This window comes from Bos indicus, chromosome 7, assembly GCF_029378745.1.
Source record: "Bos indicus isolate NIAB-ARS_2022 breed Sahiwal x Tharparkar chromosome 7, NIAB-ARS_B.indTharparkar_mat_pri_1.0, whole genome shotgun sequence".
Lineage (NCBI taxonomy): Eukaryota > Metazoa > Chordata > Mammalia > Artiodactyla > Bovidae > Bos > Bos indicus.
Window position 1 is genome coordinate 21,898,278 of NC_091766.1, and position 20,478 is coordinate 21,918,755.

The following is a 20,478-nucleotide window of genomic DNA, read 5'->3' on the forward strand; positions in this document are numbered from 1 at the left end:
CCAGGTCAGTCGGAGATTTCACTGATGAGCCATTCAGTGTGCTATTACTGGACTAGGCCCTATTAACAGTAACCCAAAGCCTTTGGACCGCATATCTCACTAGCCTGTTTTGGTCCAGGAAGTTGTTTCCTCTTGTTGCTTATTCACGTATCTAGTTACACTAGCATTATCATGAATCTTATGGAACTATATATTTGGTCAGTCATTTCAAGTTGCCTAATCATCATTGATTTTATCTGAGGCTCAGTCACACATTTGATAATGCAAGAAACAATAATCAGGTAAAATAAGCAGAATATAAGATATATATCTAGTAACTTAATAAGCTCATAAGTTAAGTATTTAAGCTAAGAATGTCTATTAGGTTGTGGCACAGTATTTACCCAGGTGGTCTGACCAGTCTATTCTGCACTGGTCGCTATCTTTAAGGGAAATTATATATTGGCATTGCATATAAAGTTCCCCAAATATATTTGCACACACAAGGCAAGTGCTGGTGGGTCAGCATGAACCCTTAGAAGGTTGAGAAAGGAATGTTACTTTCTAAGGAATTGCATGGCTGGTACCTGGAGAAAAACTGATCTTTATGGTTGAGCAGGCATTTCTGCCAGTGTGGAGGTCTGTTTAAACACCTGGCAGCAGCACAATACACACTTGAGAGAAAGGAGGAGGCCAAAGGGCAGAGAAAGTTCTATATTTTACTTTTTTTTTGGTCTTGCCTTAAGATCTGAATTTTTATTTCACCAACCTGAAAAAATGCAGAATAAGCAGAGATCACAGCTTTCTCTGGGAGGAAAGGACTGTAGCCAGTTTTTACCTGAGTCTGTAGATTCAGGGCAACCCCAGTCACAGTTCAGAGAGGTTTGTTGTCTGTTTTTCCAGAACCTGATATTGAGTCTAAATTGCTGGACAAATGGAAATGTACGAGAATAATCTTGGCATGTTTGTAAATGAAGAACAAGGAGGAGAGATTGGCACATTAACCTCTTTAAAAAGTAATAATTAAATCAATATGATACTGTCTCAATAACAAGAAAACAGTTCAGTGGAATAGAGTCCAGTAACAATGATTCCTGCAAAAATATAAAAAGTTCTTATCTATCATTAAGCAGTTAAACCTCGGAAAAATGAGTGAAGGGTTTAGAGGAATTCTTGGAAGGAGAAGACCATTCTGTTTCCTCTTCACTCAGCACTCACTAGCAAACACAACAAATATTTGTTGAATGAATGCTCATCCCTGGTAATCAGAAGAAAGTGAAGTCGCTCAGTCGTGTCCGACTCTTTGCAACCCCATGGACAGTAGCCTGCACTAGGCTCCTCTGTCCATGGGATTTTCTAGACAAGAGTACTGGAGTGGGTTGCCATTTCTTTCTCCAGGGAATCTTCCTGACCCAGGGATCCAACCCAGGTCTCCCGCATTGTAGACAGAGGCTTTATCATCTGAGCCACCAGGGGTAATCAGAAAAATGCAAATTAAAGCAACTACATATCTCATTTTATTATCAGATTGGCAAAAATAAAAACAAAAACCTGGTAATACCCCGAGTTGGCAGGAGCATGAGGAAATGAGTACTGTCGTATGCTGATGGTGAGAGTGTGAACTGATAGCAGTCTTTTGTGGTTGGTTTGTGATAGTACAAAATTGAAAACAGCACAAACGTACACTACTCGGGGCTCACTAAATAAACAACGCTGCTTCCTGTCCTGAGTAACTTAACAAGAGGGCTAACCCACGTGACCCGGAGTCCAGGACGCGTCATCATCGTGTGTGAATAGCCAGGATTCATCAACTCTGCTACCACTCATATTTTTTAAAAGTGCGAGTCTGTACCGGACTGTGCAACGGAGCAGGGAAAGGCTCAGGGCCGCCCTACCACGCTGTCACCGCCGGGCCTCCGAGGAAGAGTGGCGTTTTCTCTCGACTTTGGAGGCGAGTGTTCTTTTCTAAAATCTTCCTCTCTCATACACACAAACGCACACGCTTATTCACTTACTCACTCACTCCGCGCGCCCTCTGGTGGGCAGAGGGGCGGGGGAAGGAGAAGGAAAGGAACTAATACAGCGACGGGGCCGGGAGGTGGTGGCGCGGGGGTGGGGGGCAGACCCGGAAGAGAGAATGCTGAGCTGGCCGGGAGGCAGATACCGCCCGCAGCCAAACCGGTGATCTCCCGGCATATCCCCGCGGTGTAGTCCCTTCTGCGGCTGCTAGGGGCCGCCCGCGCTCCTGGTGGTGCCCACACGGGGCTTTTCCTGCCTGTGCTCGCTTTTAACATTCCTTTGCACACACAGTTCCTCACCCTGAAGAGCTCTTCCCTCCCTCATCCCTTAGTTCCCAGCTGACACCTTCCTTGACTCCATCCAGATCAAACCTTTTTGGAGTGATGTCCCCTTACTAAGCACCTCAGACCTCCCCTCCCTATTAATAGACTTGCGCCTATGATTCACGTCTGCCATCCACCCAGGCTGTGGCTTCCTTAAGGACAGGTATACTAAGGTGCTTAGTGACGTCCGACTCTTTGCTACCCCATGGACTGCAGCCCGCCAGCCTCCTCTGTCCATGGGATTCTCCAGGCAACTGTACTGGAGTGGGTTGCCATTTCCTTCTCCAGGGGAGCTTTCCAACCCAGGGATTGAACCCACGTCTCCTGCATTGCAGGCAGATTCTCTACCATCTGAGCCAGACAGCACAGTATGTATCTTGCTCACCGTTATACCTAGTGCCTGAGAAAATGCTTGGCATCTGAACCAGTTCAGCACTCTGGAGCCAGAGCCTGTGTTGGAAGGAGGCAGGCCAAGGCACCGATACAGCGCAGGCGGAGCGGAGGAAGTTTATTAGAGAGCCAGGGCGCAAACACATATTTACACGGACCACGCGGGAACGTTAAAAGCAGCAGAGGCGGGGATGCGACGTTCTGGGAGCGGCTCAGACGAGTTCCACTTTGGCATTAGGGTACACCGCCACCACGTCGTAGCCCTCGGGAGGCTTGACGCGCGCCTTGGCGTGGCTCTCGCAGTAGAGCCGCTCGTCCAGAAAGAAGTAACCGCGCTGTTTGAGGTTCAGGCCGCAGTCGCTGCACATGAAGCACTCGGGGTGGTAGAGTTTGTCCCGCGCCTTGACGATAGTGCCCCTAGTGGGTGATCGGAGAGGACGGCGTCAGGGGCTGACAGCTCCGTAAAGCACGGCCTTACTCAGGGCCTCCGACGGAGGACCCTGGGGGCAGGTGGGGAAGGCAGGGGAGGTACTCACACGATGCCGTGGCCGCAGCGCGTGCATTCGGGCAGCCCCTGCAGGCCACTCAGCGGAGCGCCTAGCTTGCTGGCCGTGGGCTTGAGGTTCCGAGGACCGCCAGGCCCGGGCCGTTCCCCTGAAAGACAGAGAGCGATTTGCAAGAGCCCATTGCGGAGGTCAGAAAAAGCGGGAAACTTCACTTCTGCGGAGTGCGGGGCTGCACCCTACTTCCGGAGCCACCCGCACAGAGATTGGGGAGGGGGTTAGAAGGGCGTGAAAGGAGGAGCTGCGATACAAGTGGAGTGGTAATCAGAAAGCCCCGGTGCAGCGAGGGGTGTGAGGAGGCGCAGAGAACACGTGTTGTTGTTCAGTCGCTAAGTCAGGCGGGACACGTGGGAGGGGCTAATGGCTGGGAAGCAAGATGTTGGGTCGCGAAAGCCCGGATGGGACAGGTTCGGAGGGCGGAGTTTGCTACTTCAAGGAGTGGGAAGGCAGGTGGGGTAAAGAAAAGAGTCCTACCGCCCTCGCCGGCCTCCAGCATGCCCTGCAAATAGCGGAAGGAGCCTGACTGCTTGGGCTCCGCAGCTGCAGGCTCGGCTGGCTCCCGAAGCATCCTGTACACCTCTGAGCCCAGGTCGACTCCGCAGTCGCGACTTCTCGGAAGGCCTCTGGCTGGGTCAGTGCTGGACGAAAGAGATGCACGAAGGGACAGGGTTGCAGTATTAGCCTTCCCCCTGCCAGTTCAGGGTTCTGGTGAGGTTTCATGAGTCAGAATGCAACCAGCTGAGACCCAAGGTTAAGGGTCAAGATGGGACCTGGTGTGAGATTTTGAGGGATCAGGAATTAAGATGGGAACTGGGTAGGGCATCAAAAGTCCTGCCTCTGTACTACCTGTGGGGTGGAGACACGTGCAGGGCACCCATCTGGGCCAGTAAAGTAGCCTCACTGTTGCTGCCATTGTGAGGGACTGGGAGGCGAGGTGACTGCCCGTAAGGAGATCCCAAGCCTGGCCTGCCGTCTTCTGGCCCAAGGCCGGTGGCTGAGGGCCGCCTGCTTGTCAGTGGACTGCCATCCTAGGAGAGAGAGAAAACGGAGGCACTGGGAGACCCTCTGTGGTACACCCACCTATGCCCAGCTACGCCAAGCCTTCTTGGGTGTTGGCTGGCTACTCTTGCTCAGGCATCTCTGGGCTATGGTGTCTAGTCAGGGAACAGGTCTGTGGAGGAAAGGCTGAGCCTTGGGCCTGGTTCAACCCCTGAAGAAATGAGAAATGCTTATGGAAAGTCAGACACAAAAGCCCTGAATCCTTGAGACTCAACCTTGGCTCATGAGCCCTGTGGTGGTTCTGACTCCCAGTGCCCATGTGGGTGGTGTTTGGGCAGGACCATCCCAAGAAGCCTTTTAAGGCCAGCGTGTCTGTTGCACAGTGTGTGGCTTCCTTGCGAAGGTGGTCCTGGTGCCAGGTATTTTTTACCTGTCAGAACCGCGCTGGGTACTAGATGGGCCCATGGCTGGGAATGCAAAACAGGAACTCCCGTTCTACAGCCAGGAAGGGTCATCGATCATTGTGTCCCAGGACCCTTCGGCAGGAGCAGGAGGTTTAAAGGTACCATTGTGGTACTTCCCTGGTGGTCCAGTGGCTAAGACTCTGGGGTCCCAATGCAGGGGGCCCAGATTTGATCCCTGGTCAGGGAACGTTACCCCACATACCACAACCAAGGGTTTGATTGCTACAACTAAAAATCCAGCAAGCAATGATAACAAAGCTCAAAGATCCCTCATGCTGCAGCTAAGACCCAGTGCAGCCAAATAAATAAATTTTTTTTTCTTTAAGAAAAGGTACCATTGTGAGGTCAAACCCCTCTAGGCCTGTATTTTCACCCCCACTTCCTGCTTCCCAGGCAAAAAATGGGTGGCCTTCCATAGATAGAGCAGATGAGGGGCAGAAAGCAGGCCAGGGCTCAAAGCTCCCCATCCCACGACCCCACAGCCAGCCTGATGCCCATGACAGAGTCATCTAGGGGAGGGATGCCCTGAATATGCCTCCTCAACCCAAGAGAAGAGGGAAGTTTCTTTGCAGGTGCAGGTCTGAATGGGGACTGGGGACCTTTGTCCCTGCAGTGCTCAGGGCTGTGTTGCCTCTAGTTTGTAGGCACACAGGCCTGTCCTCAGCAGTATTACAACAGGCATGCACACTCTCACAATACCTTTACAGACATACCCATGCAGGAAGGCAACATACATGGATCAGCCAGTCCACCTACATACACCTAATCACACAGAGTTATGTGTACTTGGAGCCAGAGCTGGTCATGCTGGGGATGACCATGTCCCTATCCATTGACAGGGACACAGTTGGTGGCCAGAGCACCCTGACTTTAGGGTAGGGCCCAAGAGCCCAGGCTGTGAAGGTGTCCTCAGCCTCAGTCTGGGAGGAGACATATAAATTGTCCCTCCACTCTACAGTGTGAACAGGGCTGTCAGGTGGGAGAAGAGGTGGCCTACCACCGGGGGAAAGAGCAAGCCTAGGACTCGGGCAGCCTCCAGCTGGGGCACAGTTGAGCCTGCAGGGCTTTGCCCAAGCTGCTGCTTTCTACAGGCTTTGAGCTGGGCAGGAGCAAGAGGAATGGGTGAACTAGCAGCTGAATGACTGGGTAGGGTTGGAGTCCCAGCTTCTCCCACCCTAAAAGACAAAGGAGAGGGTCTCTTGCTGCCCAGGTGGGCCCCCATCAATGAGGCAACAGCAGCAGAAAAACCTTTACCCCACTGGGTCCAAGAAAAGCCCCTGAGAAACCTGAGCACTCTCCCACGTGTGTCTGCAGGGCAGGCAGGCCGGGGCTGGCTTGGCTTCTAATGGGGACCAGATGGGCCATGGACTGTGGGGGCAGGGCTGGGCCCCATACAAAGGAGGCTTCAACAGGATGCAGGGCTGGAAGGACCTAGAGGAAGAAGGCCCTCCACTTACCCCTGCCCAGCAGGGTGTGGGGGTTTACTGCAGGGTCATCAGAGCCCCTGCCCCTCCCATGGCCACCCATGCAGCAGCCTCTCAGCGGTTAAGACACACGTGATGACCTCAGTGTTGGTTTGAGTCCCAACTTTCTCACTCACTCACTGAGCCAGTTATATTACCTCTGTGAACCTCAGTTTCCTCACCTGTGAAAGGGGAGCACGATGGTTTCTATATCATAAGTTCCTGGTGGGTATAAAATGAGACCTTTGCATATAAAGCGCTGAGCGTAGTGCCTGGCATGCATCCATCATTGGATGAATGGCTTTCATGAGCATTCCTGAGCCCCAACTCCTGAACTTCCCCTTTCCATGATGTGCCCATGTGCTGTCGGGGCCGGAGTCCCTGCCAGCTGCTGATTTAGTTGTTGAAGCCTCAATGTGTCACTCCACAGCATGGGGGTAACCATGGGCTTGCTCATCAGCTCCCACGTGCCTGTGGTCAGAATCTGGGACACCCAACTGGGACAGAGGTGAGCACTAAATCCATGTGAGCGGGTGGTACCTCCCAGAGGCTGAGCTTCGGCTCTCTGCTTGTCTGGAGAGGACAGGCTGAGTCCTGCACTGCCTGCTGCACCTGGCTTGCCTTAAACCATCACCTGGTTCTCAGCTCAAATGCCACCCTGTCTGGGAAACCTTTCCTGATCACCATCCTTCCTTCACTCTGGGCTGTGTTCCCATGTGAGGCCTGAGAGAAGTCTTCTATGACCCTATATGGAAGGAGGGCCTGAAACCCCAGTTGGTGAGTGCCAGGGTACCTTGTGCTGGTCTGAGGCCCAGCTGTGGTTTTCCCCTCCTGTGATGGCTCCAGCTGGGCCCACCCCCGTCCCCCCTGCAGGCAGAGGGTGGGAGCAGTCTGGGGACAATGGGCCCTGTGTCTGTGTTACTGAGGACACAACCGGGCAGGGGCTGGGTGGGGATGTTTCTGTCGCCACCCACAGAGCTCATGACCTTTTAAGTACAAAATGGGGGCAGCAGCTAAGGGGTTGCCCTGCTGCTCCTGGAAAATCCCTCTGCTTCCAGCCTCAGCCAACAGCAGCCTGGCCCTTGAGGAGGTCAGTGAGGGGAAGTGTGGGGGCAGGGGCAACTGCCCTCCAGACCCCAGCGCCCCTGGCCCAGAGCCTCTCCCTGAGGACTCAGCAGACCTGAGCTTCACATTGCAAAGCCTGGCACTTACACGTGAGTGCCGGGCTCACACATGAGCTGGGGGCCTGCACCACGCTGTCCCCATTGTTCAGCCCCACATCAGGCCTGGCTGACTTGTCTGTGTCTCCCACCCCTTGTCCCCATGGGTCCATGGGACTACCAGGTGCAAGCTCCTGAGACGCGGGTGTGGCCACAGATCTCTGCAAGAACAGCTGAGGTCCGGGGCAGAGGAAACTGAGAGCCCTCAGCCCTCCCCTTTGCCCCCAGCCACCCCTGGGACTTTTCTCTGAACCTCTGGTGCACAATCTCACCTCTGAGCCTCTGTATGTGCTTCACTTTGTATGTGGCACACTTCTCTCCAAGCCCTTTTGCTTGCCTTATTCTTCCCAGACCCTCAGGTCATGGCTTGGATGACCTCCTCCAGTCCTCTCTGATCCCTTGATTGAGTTTTATACCTCTCTGGACTCCTTCGACCCCTGGCTTCTGCCATCCCGGAACTGCTAGGTGCTTCTCCCCTTCCAGAATGGGCACTTCCTGCATATGGTATATATCTCGCCTCAGGGATGCCAGTAAAAGCAAGATTGGGAACAAACATCAGAGAAAGATGGGGACTGGGATAGATGGTGAGGGCGAGGCCACACCCTTCCCTCTGGTACATACAGCAAAACCGCCATGGAGAGACAGATAGTCCCACATGCTAGGTCCCAAGTTCTGGATCCATCACAGACCAGTCGAGTCTCCACCTTGTTTAAACTCTGTGGCCCCAGCGATGTCAAGTCCACTCTGGATACCTCAGCCTTGCCACCTGGGCTACTCCTCAGGCCCATGGCAAAATGAGGCCCTAAAGCAGCCTGGCCCCACCTTACACTCCTTGAGGACAACACCATAGCTGTGACTCTCGTCATACACAGAAAGGTAACTGAGCAGACAGGCCTGCAGCATGAGGTCTGCTAGCTGCAACTGCAGAATGGCCAGGAGAAAACTTCAGTCTTGGATAGGCAGGGCAGTGCCTTATATTCTAAGGTTGGCTCTGGCCAGGTAGGTGCCCAAGGTTAGGATGAGACAGAAGAGTACCCCATAGCCTGTGGTCACTCCACAGCCTGTGGTTGTCCCCCACCCTGCCCCCAAGCCTGGTGACTTCCTCCTGATCTGGCGTCACTGGGCAACAGAGTGAAACCCAGCTGGGTAGGTGGTAGCCCTGAGCCAAAGCCTGGCCCAGTCTCTGCCCATCACGGGCACTATTATCTCAGAATCCAGGACTGCCTGGGGTACCGGCAGAGCCCACTGCAGATACTCATCACCTGGGGAGCACCTGAAGGGGCATTGACAGGGCTCAGAGAAGCCTTCTGCTTCAGTCTCTGGCGTGGGCACCTGAGAACTACAGTGAGGACATCCGCAGTTACACCTGTGGGTGAGGCCCAGCCTCTCTGCCCCGGGCTTGCTCTGAGCCAGGCCAGCCAAGTGGAATATGTACAAACCTGGGCCTCGGAGTCGATGTGGATCCTGTGTGCCTGAGCCTTGTTGTCCTCTGGGGTACTGGGCCAGCTCCTGCCTTCAGGCCTGTGGCAGAAATTAGGATGGTCACAAATCTCTGCTTATTAGCCCACCATGCCTGGGACGCGGACCAAGAAGGGTTGGGGTCTGGGCCCAGGGCCACCCTGCACCAGGCTTGTTACTCTGCATGGATAAGGATACCACCCCAGCACTTTCCCCTGCACCAGAATGGCAGCCGTTATGGCAAGGAGACACAGCTCAGGATTCTGGGGTAGGCTGTGTGTCCTTTCTCCACCAGCTGCTCCTTCCCACTCTGGTCTGGTTCCTAGGAGGGAAGCCCTGCAGCTTCCCCACTTTTCCACCCTCTCTGTCGCTTACGGAAGCTCCACACAAAGAGGGCCAAGCTCATGGCGGGGTGGGGCAAGCCAGGCCTCACACACTGATCAGCTGGGAGCCCACCGCTCATTCTCTTCCATCCACAGCTCTGCCCAGGCCTGCGGGTCAGGCACCCGGGGACTGTGGGGGGAGGTGAGATGGAGGCTCTGTGGGGTGCACCTCCCCTCCTGTAGCCGCCGGCAGAGTCATCACCAATGTCTGCCCAGCCCAGATGGGAAACAGGCCATTAGGAAATTCCTGCTTCGCCATAGAAACCAAAAGCCAAACACCACTCAGGAGGGAGAAAAACATCATAAACCTGCCATCAGTGGGGCAGGCGGGGCCGAGAGGCTACAAGCCTGGGGCCCAGTCCTGCCACCAACTAGTCCTGTGAGAAGGCAGGCCAGGAGGGTGTGTGGACCCTGGACTGGCAGGTGAATGTGAGTGAGGCTGGTTACATCGAAGGGGAATAATGTCCCAACTCCACCCCACAGGGCCTCCTGGGACTTCTCAGGGGTCTCACCACTGGGCTAGCAGCTCAACCCTGCCCCTCTCCCTCCACTCAGAAGAGGATTTTAACGATCTGACCACACCTGTAGTCCACAGTCCCTCTGCTCTTGCCCACCACTGCCCATTCCTTGGTCCCCTGCCGGCTACCTCTCTCCTCCACAGCTTTTCAGAGGCCTGTGGCATCAAGGCTCTGCTGTCCCACCCCCACTGGCATCTGGCTCCAGCACCCTCAGCCATGCTCCCGTTACTGCCCTAGCTCACAGCTCTAACTATGGCCTGGGCATACTCAGAACTCTGCCGGGATAAACCTAGGACATCTCGTGTGGCTCTTTGGCCTTATACTTCCTTGAAGTCCTGCCCAGAAGAGAGGTACAAACTTGAGGTCTAAGGATCAGAGGGTACAAAGTACCCAGAGCCAAGAGAGTAGCCCAAGGCATCAGATTGGAATGAAAGGCTTATTTGTATGTCAAATTCCACCCCCAGATCTCCATACTTTAGGCTGGGCAGGTAGCTCTATCTACCATCTTTAAGTCCCCCAAAGGGTGGGCTGTGCAAATCCATCTTGTGTCACATGTAATAGGTGACAGGGATCTGACCAGAGGCCCTGGGGTTGGAGCTGATGCCAGGAAGGTCCTGAACCTACAGAACGTACCCAGACACTGTGGGTTAGCTTGGACTGCTGGATATCTGACTGAGTTCCAGACAAAGTAAGCATAGCAGGGAAGTTGGGCCTTTACTTTACTTTTCATCCTGTGATGAACTGGAATTAGTCTGTGGAGGATTAGAGCTCTCTGTACACAAGAGAGTAGGTAGGGAGGATGGCCTGGGCAGAGCACCACACAGAAGCTCCCTCCAGCCAGTTCGCCAGGCCCATGTCGGGGCCTCAGGCATAAGTGCTGGCACAACAGGCAGGACAGAGCAGGATCAGGGGCCTTGTAGGTGAGAAAGTCCCCAGGACAAGAGATGCTGGCCCGGAAAGTCAAGGTGGTCCTTGTCTTGATCCCCCAGAATCTGCATGCGTGAGAATTAGGGATAGGGGGCTGCGGGAAAGGACCCCAGCTTTTCATCCTGACTGAGCAGACCTTGTATGTCATGATCACTCAATCCCAGATCCTCCGTTTGAAGTTGAGGAAGCTAAGGGCTCTGATACTAAGTCACCAGCTGGAGAATAGAACAGTTCTCAAGTGCAGAGCTGGGGCTGGAGCCCAGAATCTGTGATAGGAGAGAATGTGCTCTCCCTGGCTCCATGTCCAGCAGCATCTAGGAGCTGAAACACCCAGAGTGGAACAGGTCAGGGGACCCCTGGCTCCATCCATGCCTGGCTCGGAACAAATGACCAGGGAAGGAAGGAAGGAAGGGGGACCTCCACCCTGCCCCCATCCTGCCACCCTCCCCTGACATTATTCCCTCTGTGGACCTCCTGAATCAGGCCCCCTGTGAGCCTTCCCTGCCCCTCACCCCACTACTACCAGGGCTTCCTTTATACAGCCAAGCAGAGTCAAGGCCAGAGGTGAGTCAGGGCCCAGGAACCCAGCCAAGTTGGGTGGCTCGTGGGCAGAGCAGTGCTGATGTTTCCCCCAGCCAGCCTGTACCCCTGTCTCAGAGAGGGTGATGAATGTGATCGTGCTTTATGGAGAAGGAAATGCAGGCTCATGGAGGTCATCTCGTGTACCTAAGAGCCCTCAGAGTCTGGAAGAGGGCCAGCTCTGCTGAACTCCTGGGCCAGGGCCTCCTCACTGCGAGCCAGGTGGAGTGTACCAGGCCCTGGACTTGCAGTTGGACCCACTCAGCCCAGAGAAGAGTCAGAGGTCCTGACTTCAGCCCAGAGCAGAGCCAGACTCAAATGGGGCTACTTCAGAAGCCTTCCCACCATGTTTAACGGCTCTGAGCCAATGGATTACCCTCTGCCCCACCGGCTCTAAGGCCTGGTTGGCCACGTTGTGGTTTGGGGAGGATTCGCCTACATACATCCACAGGGGGTCGTGGAAAGTCCCTGTTAACAAGGAACGTGGCAGAGCTGAGTAATTACGTCTGACTTCTCTGGATCCAGGGAAGACAGGGGGAGGGAGATCCCGCTGAGGCAGGACCCAGCCAACTGCCATCAGCCTCAGCAAGGCTTGACAGGTCAGCAGTCAAGCAGAGGGAGTGGCGTCTTTGGTGAGAGGGAGAGAGCCCTGAGGTCAGTCAGATCGTGCTTCCCCATTGTTCCACTGTGTGACTTGAAGCACCCTCCAAACTTTCTGAATCTCAGTTGTCTCACATGTAAAGTGGAGCCTATATTAGATTTTACTGTATCAAATCAGTTTGATGGTTAAACAAGGTGTTGGTCGATAAAATTTTTTCAACTGCTCATCAAGCTGGTCACTCCTGGGTGGGGAAAGGACAGATATCAACACCACAGACACCTCCAGTGTGAGGCTACCCCAGGTCTTATTTCAGCCCTGATTTGGGGTTGTCTACTCCCTGCCATAAGACCCCAACATAGTTCCAGCAATAGATTAAATGGGGGCTTCCTCCTTTCTTAAGCCACCCACATCTCTAAACAGTGCCTGCAACCCCCTGTGAGAGCGCTGCTCCTCAGGCCTGGGGTGCCAGGGAACAGAAGCAGAAAGGCTGTGTGAGGCCCTGCTCACCCAGGGTGCTGGTGACCCAGAATGCACCCTCCCCTAACTCACCCCCACCGTTCTGGCTCAGTCTGCCCTGTGCGTACCTGCTCACGGACAGTGTGAGGTGGTCACGGCAGCCCTTGATGCGGTTCTGGGCTTCCAGGTGTGTCATGAGCTCTGTACTCTCACCATTGATGGCCTGGATCAGGTCTCCAGGGCACAGGGCAGCGAGGGCAGCCTTGCTACCAGCATGGACCTGTGGATGGACAAGCCAGATGGCTGGGCATTGGTCATTACATGGCCTTGCTGCAGGCTCTGCTGCAGACCCCTGCCAACCCCAGAACCATGCCAGTGTGGCCCTTCTGCCAGTGTGACCTGTGGGTGGGCATACCATAAGATTGACTGAGTTCCCACATGGCCTGGCTGGAGCCTCTGCGCTAAAGGCCCCAACTCCAGCTCATGGAGGTCTGGTAGGATATGATGGCATAAGACAGGAGACTCCTCTGGGCTGGAACAAGTACGATGTCACTCTTGCAGCCTGCATATATGCCCATGGACATGCAGGGGACACGCAGGGATATGTGCTCTCAAATAGATAGTTAATACAAAACATGGACACATAGCCTACATTGCCTCATCCAGCCAGACCACATAGTAAGTCCCTTGACCTGACACGCAAACCCTTAGTGACCTTGTTTCTTCTCATCCCCATCCCTCCATATTTACCTCCACCTACCCACACCCTATCCAGACCACGTGAATTACTCACAGGCAGCAGAGAGCTCTCTCTTACCGCCACACTTCTGCAGGTGCTGTTACCTCTACCCGGAACACACTCCTCTGAGCCCCTAAACCCTAGTTACCGCGTCATCCTTCAGGTCTTAGGCTCTCCACAGAGGCATTTCCCCTTGGAGCCTCTCATCTGGGGCCCCACTGTACCCTGTGTGTCCCCTTTACCACTTAGCTCCCCTAACAGTGTTAGCACCTCATTCTGTGTTGTCACCTCCCCAGGCAAGTTGGGGGCCATCTACTTCCAGCTGCCAACCTGCATTCCTGGATCACAGCTCCCTTTCCTCTGGAGGACAGGCACTGAGGCCACCCTGGTGCCACTGTGGACCCCAGAGGGTCAGCAGCCTCCACACTGGAGCCTCCTTCAATGCTGATCCCTTGACATGAGTCACATGAGGCTGGGGATAGACTCATGGGATGCCTGAGTAAGCAGCCTGGGGGGAATTCAGGCAATAGGACGTCCTTTACCCTGTTTCTGGTCCCTGCACAGCCTATGGAGAGAGATTTTAGGAACCCTCATTCTTCCCAGCCTCTTTGCTAGTGTCAAGCTATGGCTCAAGAGCTGTCAGTGACACTGTTCCTATGGGGCGGGAGCTCCTGGAAGCCTGGCCAGGCTCCGCTTAGCCAGTTCTCTGTAGTGAGTAGACAAAGCTGAGGTGCTGGCAGCTCCTTGGCTGGAGTTCTGGTGTGGGCACTGCCAAGCTGACCTGCCCTGAAATAGGCTGCCCCAAGGAATATTCTTCTAGAGCATGATACCCTCAGCCACCATTAATATTCCCTTGTTGGGACACTGGCACCAAGAGAAGTCTGTCTTCCCAGAGGAGGCACCTGCTTGGCACCATCCCACCCTCCCCCGTCAAGGCCCTGCCAGGCCCCTCTCCTTCATGGATACCTGCTCTGTGGCATGGCCTGGGCTCAGTGCTTTAGCCATAACTAGCTCATGGCAACCTCTCAACCACCTAATGAGACAGAGGCTGTTCTCATCCTTATTTACAGATGAAGAAAGAGGTTTGGGGTATGGGGTACTTTGCCCCATTCCCCATTTTGGAGAGGAGTCTTCTTCCTCAGGGGGTGGCTAGTGGCAGGATGACTCAGCCAGTACAAGGGGTGCATTCAGGCCCCTGTGGGTGGAGGAAGTTCTCGAAAGCAGGGGTGGCTGGGGCTCTGCCAGCGCTGCTAGCTCGGGAGTTCTGGTCAGAGAGGGCGCAAGGCCAGGAAACCGTGACTCTCCCAATTGCCTTTACATGCATTGTTTCACTAGTCCTCAAGGCAAGCCTATTTCCTAGATGAGGAAACCAAAGCCCAGAGAAGCGCAGGACACTCAGCTGATAACCGGCATAGTTAGGATTTCAACCCAGGCCAACCGATTCCAAATCCTTTGCTCTTAACCACAGTGTGCATTTCTACAAAACAGAGAGGTGTTCTGAGTAGAAGGATCAGCAAGTATAATGGCTCATCTTGGAGTGAGAGTAAACGCAGGCTTCTGTGGCCAAAATATCATTGGTGAGCAGAGAATGGAAGAGACGAAATCAGAAAAAACACAGGAACCAGACCTGCGGGCCTTGTAGGCCCAGGAGAGAAGCTGGCATCTCTCCCGGGCAGTTGGGGAAAAGGGAGGATTCTAAACAGGGAAATCACAGGACAGAGTTGAATGCAGGCCGATTTTTCTGGATGCTGAATGCAGGATAGACAGATAAAGGGAAGAGACAGAGGAGCAGGGAGGTCAACTGGGAGACTGGGGCATGAACCAGCGGCCTCACCTATAGCAGCTACTTTTCAAGCCCCTGTGTCACTCTACATGGTCTAGAGGCAAAAAGCCCCTCCAGGGAGTTGGGCATACAGTTGGTGGTATTTGTTTGGGGCATCTAGGGACCTGGTAGTAGCAACACCCATTAGGATGCCAAGGCAGCAGTCACTATAGTTTGCAAGGAAGGAGCCCTGGACAGTGTTTTTTTTGGGGGGGCTCCCCGAGGCTTTGTGGGCTGAGGTTGCCTAGTCCCGGCTCTGCCAGCCAGCCAGCCTCCTCTCTGTCTGAGTGTGGCTGCCTCCATTGGGTGGGGGAAGCCCCATGAGCATGGGAGGGGTTGGGTTTTGAACCCCCCTGGTGAGGACACTCCCACATATCATCAGTGTCTGTAGAATTACCCTTGAGGTACCTGCTGGGCAAGCCGTGGCCTGTGCCTCCTCAGTCCTGTAAATCTCCCCAGATCCCACCCAAATCCAGGCTTAGCCATCCTGGCTCCTCAGGCCTGAGCTGCTGCTGTGTGACTTTGGGGGACAAAGAAGGGGTTCTTCCCGGCAAACTCTTTTCAGCCTGTCTGCCTGCCAGCGGCCTGCATCCTGATCGCCTCCAAACAAGGCCGCTGCTGCTGCCGCTGTGACGTGTGGAGGCCTTTCCTCAGCGGGCAGGCAGCCGCGTGGGCAACAGATGTCTCTGCTCCCTGCCGCCTGCGGCCGTCAGCCGCTGCCGCTGAGCCTGTCAGCGGCCTCACACCCAGGGTGCCTGGCCGGCTGGCCTGCCTAGCGCCCCCACGAGCCTGCCTCGGTGGGTGGACACACAGCATGACGTTCACAGGCAGACACAGATGTGTTCCCGCCCCCTCACACACACACACACCCACACCCCGCAGGGCTCTCTCAGGAAAGTGGGAGATGAAAGGCTCCCGGATGCGCTGAAGGCCCACCTCACTCAGGCCCAGAGACCTAGTGGCCGTGGGGTGAGGGCAGATGTAGGAATCCTCCCAGGACAGCTGGGCCTGCCTGTCACCCTGGCCCCCAGAAACAGTATTCCATGATGCCATGCTCCACCAGGTGCCCAACCCCTCCCAAGAACTAGAAAGACATCTCGGAAAGCCCAGCCAGCTTGGTCCAGCCCCCAAGTGGCGGAAGGGTGGGGGAAGGTGTTCTCAGTTCCCATGACACAGGGTCTCGAAGGCCAAAGTAGCCTGTGTGGGGTCAGGGGATGGCCCCAGGTCCCTGCCTTTCTTCCCTTCATACTGGGAGCCTCCAAGGGCAGGGTTCTGTCTTCTTGGTCCCCTACACTGGGACTCCAAGGGCAGAGTCTGGGTCTCCTCTTCTGGCCCTTCAAATACAGGACCCCAAGGCTGGGCCAGAATCCCGTCTTTCCCAGTTTGGGTGCCCCCTAACAGGGCCCGAGTCCTCCCCTCTGCTCCCCTGTTCCCCTTGGATTACCCACCACCCAGGGCTGTGCCCCCTCCTCTTCCTCCGCTGTCCTAAGCCTGGGGCAGTGCATGGCCATGGAAACTTGAGGAACTGGGCTGAGGTTATCCTGACCCCTGGCCTTGTGAGTCTTGTGGGGAAGGGGTCTCACAACTGCACAGACAGGCTTCCCCTTCCCCTGGAAGCCAAAAATTCCTGGTCACTTCCCCTTAGGACAACTGAGGTCATGAATGAGAGACTGACCAAAACCAGAGAGGGGAACTGGCTGGATCTTTCTTTCTTCAGTTTCAGAGAGAACCCCAGACCTCTCTGGGGTCACACAGCTCTGCTGGCAGGGACCCTTGATAGGGAAGGGGGTCTCTCAGTCATTTTGCCCCAAATCTTCAGGAGGGGTTCAAATGTAAGCAGCATTTCTGGGCCTCTGTTGACCAGTCCCGATCCCTGGCCTATGACTTTGGTCCTTCCATGGCCTGCGGTTGAGTCCCCCCAAATGAGGCCAGCAGGGAGGCTGCTTTGTGAACTCTTTGGAGGGGTCCTCCGAGGGACAGGGCAGGCAGGCCCAGGGAGAGGGGGAGGAGGTTGGGGCGGCGCTGCCCAGCCTGGAAGCCGCCTCTACAGCCTGTGTGTCACCGAGGCCAACGCTTGGCCTCCGAGCCTCCAGGACGTCGGGGATCCGGGTCCCGAGTGGACCTCAAGGGCTGGGTCTCAAGATTCAGGACCACCCCGCCGCCCTGTGGTCGCTGGACTCACCCGCGAGATGGTGAGGGGTACGCTGAAGTCCCGGCCGCCCACCAGGCGGAAGCCCCAGGGTGAAGGGCCGCGCAGGGTCACCGAGTGGGGCATCGCGAGCCGGAGCCGCAGCCGGAGCTTGAGCCGGACACTGAGGAGCCGCCGCCGTCCCCGCCGCCGCCTGGACGCCGCGCCCCGCCCCCGGCCCGCCCGCCCCCTCACCCCCCCTCCTCCCGGCCCCCGCCCCCGCTCCCTGCGCGCCGGGATTGGCCCCGCGGCTGACCCGACCCTCCCACTTCGGGGGGCTCTGAGGACCCGCCCCTCAGCCCCGACCGCCTGCAGCCCGGCACCCCGACCAGGTTCTCAAGACCCCGGACCCTGAAGGCTCCAACGTCCGAGATCCTGGCCGAGCCTCAGCTCTGCGGCTGCGGAAGCTCAAGCCGGGTCCTTTGAAGTTGCTTCTGAGGGGCGGCGCCCCAGCCCGGGGAAAGATGCGGGGCAGGGGCTGCCCAGATGGGGGATGGGGCCTCGCCCTGCTTCGAACCTCCTCAGGGTCCTGGCAGGCAGTTCTGGGCCCCACCTCTGCGAGGAGGGAGCCCTGCCCCTGAGCACACCTGGGCCAGTGTCACAGACTCAGGTTGACAGCGGGCAGTGCCGAGTATGGGAGGGGGGACAAAAAAGTACCCGACCTCGTCTGGGGAGGTCAGGAAGGCTCTCTTGGGTGCCCTGTCTTATCCTTACAAGTGTCACTGCTTCCCCAGGACACTCAGGCCTTCTCCGGCTGCCCTATCCTCCCGGGCTTTCTTCTGCATTCATGGCCCTTTTCCATCCTCCCTTGTAAGGAGTTTTGGAAAGCTACCTACCTAGGAAAGGAGCAACTAGTGTGGCTCGGGTTGTGGCTGTGCCACATTGCAGGGGTGTGAAGTACCTGAGCGGAGTGGAATCTGGGGCAGCCCTTCACTTGGGACCTTCCTGGTCTTCTCTCTCAACCATTGTCCTTCAGGGTGCCATGAAGGGTGCCGTTGTCCTTCAGGGTGCCACGTTTGCAGGAGCTATGGCCTGGTAAGGGCCCCACTGACCACTCTTAGGCCACCATGGACACTTCGGCCTGGCTACATCAGGGAAGCACTGTGTGCTGTTCCAGACCCTGAGGAGGCCCCTCATTTAGCCATTCTTGATAACTCTGTGTGCCCTCTTGTCCAACTTCTGTTAAGAACGCTGCCCTTGGGAGGCTAACAGGTTATGGGGTAAGACAGATCTGTCGGATCTATAACACCTCAAGAAGAGGACACTTGAGAGGCACGTACTTAGGGTAGTCCAAGGAAGTGGGTGTGCTCTTCAAGGTGGAACGTGGATGCCTCTCTGGGAGAAGAGGTGCTGTTTGCTGTCTGTTCTGGTGGCAGAGAAACATGAGTGGTGTGTGTGGCAGTGGTGTGTGTGGCAGTGGTGTGTGTGTATGTGTGTGTGTGTTGGAGGATATATATGGGAATGTATTGGTTGAGGGGACATAACCAGAGAGTGCCAGCCATCGGACTTTCAATTCTGTGAGCAAGGAGGTTTCTGCTCAACTCCGTACAGACTTATGTCCAACAGGGACCAACCAAGCAGAAGGGCTAGTAAAGAGTCAGTGGCTGGATGGTCTCTCAGGGGCCCTTAGGCCAGAGGATCCCTAGGACTTGGACCCCACTGAATGATGTGGAGATTGGGAGCAGCTGACACTGTCACTGACCGTCTGAGAACTAAGTGCACAGCATGACTGGGTGATCAGACGCCTCATCAGCACTCCAAGAGCCACGGTGAATGTAAATGGTGCAGATCTTTGCTGTGGGGAGGCAGGACCTCAGGAAGCTGAGGAAGTTCCTGCCCAAGGGATCCCATAGTGGATTCCTGAAACTCTTCCTTAGACTTCTCCCAGCTTACACACCCCCAGGACTCCCGACCACCACCCCCATCCTGAAATTCCTTCACCGCCTTCCTCTTTACTTCCTTTGGGGTAAGTATATCACCCCTGTCCAGGGGTGGTCCACTTGAGTATGTCTTTCCTAGCCCTTCAGGCTCTGGGCTGGATAATCCATCTCTGAAGGCTTCTCCCCTAGGGTCAAAGACAGGGGTGTGGTGGGGAGTGGCTCTTCCAAAATCAGAGGTATAAACTTTTCCATTTCATTGAGCAGTTTCTGGGGTAGTTCCAGGGTCCATGGCAGTCATCCTCAACAGTGGGTCCTTGATGGCACCCCTGACTTGAGGGGACGTCAGAGGCCCACTTTGGACATCACCCTCCAACAGGACACAGGCCTGGGCAAGGCTGTGTTCCTGGAGATTGGAGGCAGACCTTCTTAGGAGTCACACTGTAGGCTCACTGCTGAGATGCCCTGCTTCTGGACAGTGAGTTAGGCAAGCTGCTTCAGTCCATCCCCAATGCGCCCTCCAGGAAACTCTCAGAATTTCCTTTTCAGGCTTGTTGCTCTTATTCCCTGGGGGATTGCTGTACTCCTGAATCCCTATCATGCCGAAGCACCAGGTCACAGGGCAGTTTACAGGGTCTGGGAGCCCTCTCCAAGGTGGGGATGATGGCAGCTGGGTCATGCCTCACCTCTGCCCTGGTGGCCTTCACTTATTCATTGCACACCCCACCAGGCATCTCTGCTGCTCAATACAACCAGACTGCTCACTTCATGCATTCTTTATTCATTCAACAAAAACATATTGAGTGCTTTTCCATATGCCAGGGCCCATGCCTGCCCAAGGCTGTGGTAGAGAGATCTATAGGGACAAAGACTGTGTTTATCTTATTTATTTATGTTTCCCCAGCAGCCACAGAGAGCCTGCCACAGAGAGGGTGTTCAAAAACATTCCTTAGTAACAATATTATTGTTGTTACAGGAATTATGATTACAGCTCATCCCTCAGCCATGGCCCAGAGAGAGGCAGGGCATGAGGGGATCCAGGAAGCAGAGACTTGTGCTCTTCTGTTCCTGTCGTCTTGGAGGCATGCTCAGGGGCCCTGTCCTTCAGGGGAGCCTCAAGTAGCTCAGGGCACTATGCCCAGGCCTGCTGTATGAGGCCAGATCTGTCCAAGGTCAGGAGAAACTACAATTCTTTTTCCTCAATGGACTGGCAGGCTCTAGCAGGAACAGATGCCCTTGGGAGATGCCCTTGGGACTCAGCCTAGGGTGGGGGTTGAGGGAAGGGCCGAAACAGGAACAATCTCCGGCTGAAGTTGAGGCCAACCCAGGGGACCGCCCAGAGTTGGAAGCAGCCCCGAGTGGGGTGTGTAGTGAAACTGATGAAGCAGCCCTTGAGGATACCTTCCTGTGAAGTGCCAGGGGCTGACCAGAGAACCAAGACCCTAACCTGCCCTGTCCTGGCCCTGGGGCCACAAATCTCTAGATACAGTCTGCTCTATTCAGGCCAATA

At 55.4% G+C, this 20,478-nt stretch overlaps 2 protein-coding genes across 3 annotated transcripts in view; one reads left to right on the plus strand and one right to left on the minus strand.

The window, feature by feature from the left end:
• Positions 1–1,499: 1,499 nt before the first annotated feature.
• P4HA2 (prolyl 4-hydroxylase subunit alpha 2) overlaps positions 1,500–20,478 on the plus strand; it is a 71,343-nt gene continuing 52,364 nt past the window's right edge. The window contains exon 1 of the mRNA XM_070793202.1: positions 1,500–1,930. The gene's annotated coding sequence lies outside the window, so the exon portion shown is untranslated. The remainder of the gene's footprint in view (positions 1,931–20,478) is intronic.
• PDLIM4 (PDZ and LIM domain 4) lies at positions 2,804–17,251 on the minus strand. 2 transcript variants are annotated; one of them, XM_019964565.2, is made up of 7 exons: positions 17,086–17,249; positions 12,471–12,622; positions 8,860–8,941; positions 4,121–4,302; positions 3,749–3,912; positions 3,248–3,365; positions 2,804–3,128 (listed from the first exon to the last, which is right to left on the minus strand). In XM_019964565.2, exons 1-7 carry the CDS (start codon positions 17,176–17,178, stop codon positions 2,924–2,926), a joined length of 996 nt encoding a protein of 331 aa, XP_019820124.2. In that variant the 5' UTR covers positions 17,179–17,249; the 3' UTR covers positions 2,804–2,923. The 2 variants fall into 2 exon arrangements, with proteins under 2 accessions (XP_019820124.2, XP_019820125.2); XM_019964566.2 differs by lacking the exon at positions 3,248–3,365 and having other exon boundaries at positions 2,920–3,128; positions 17,086–17,251.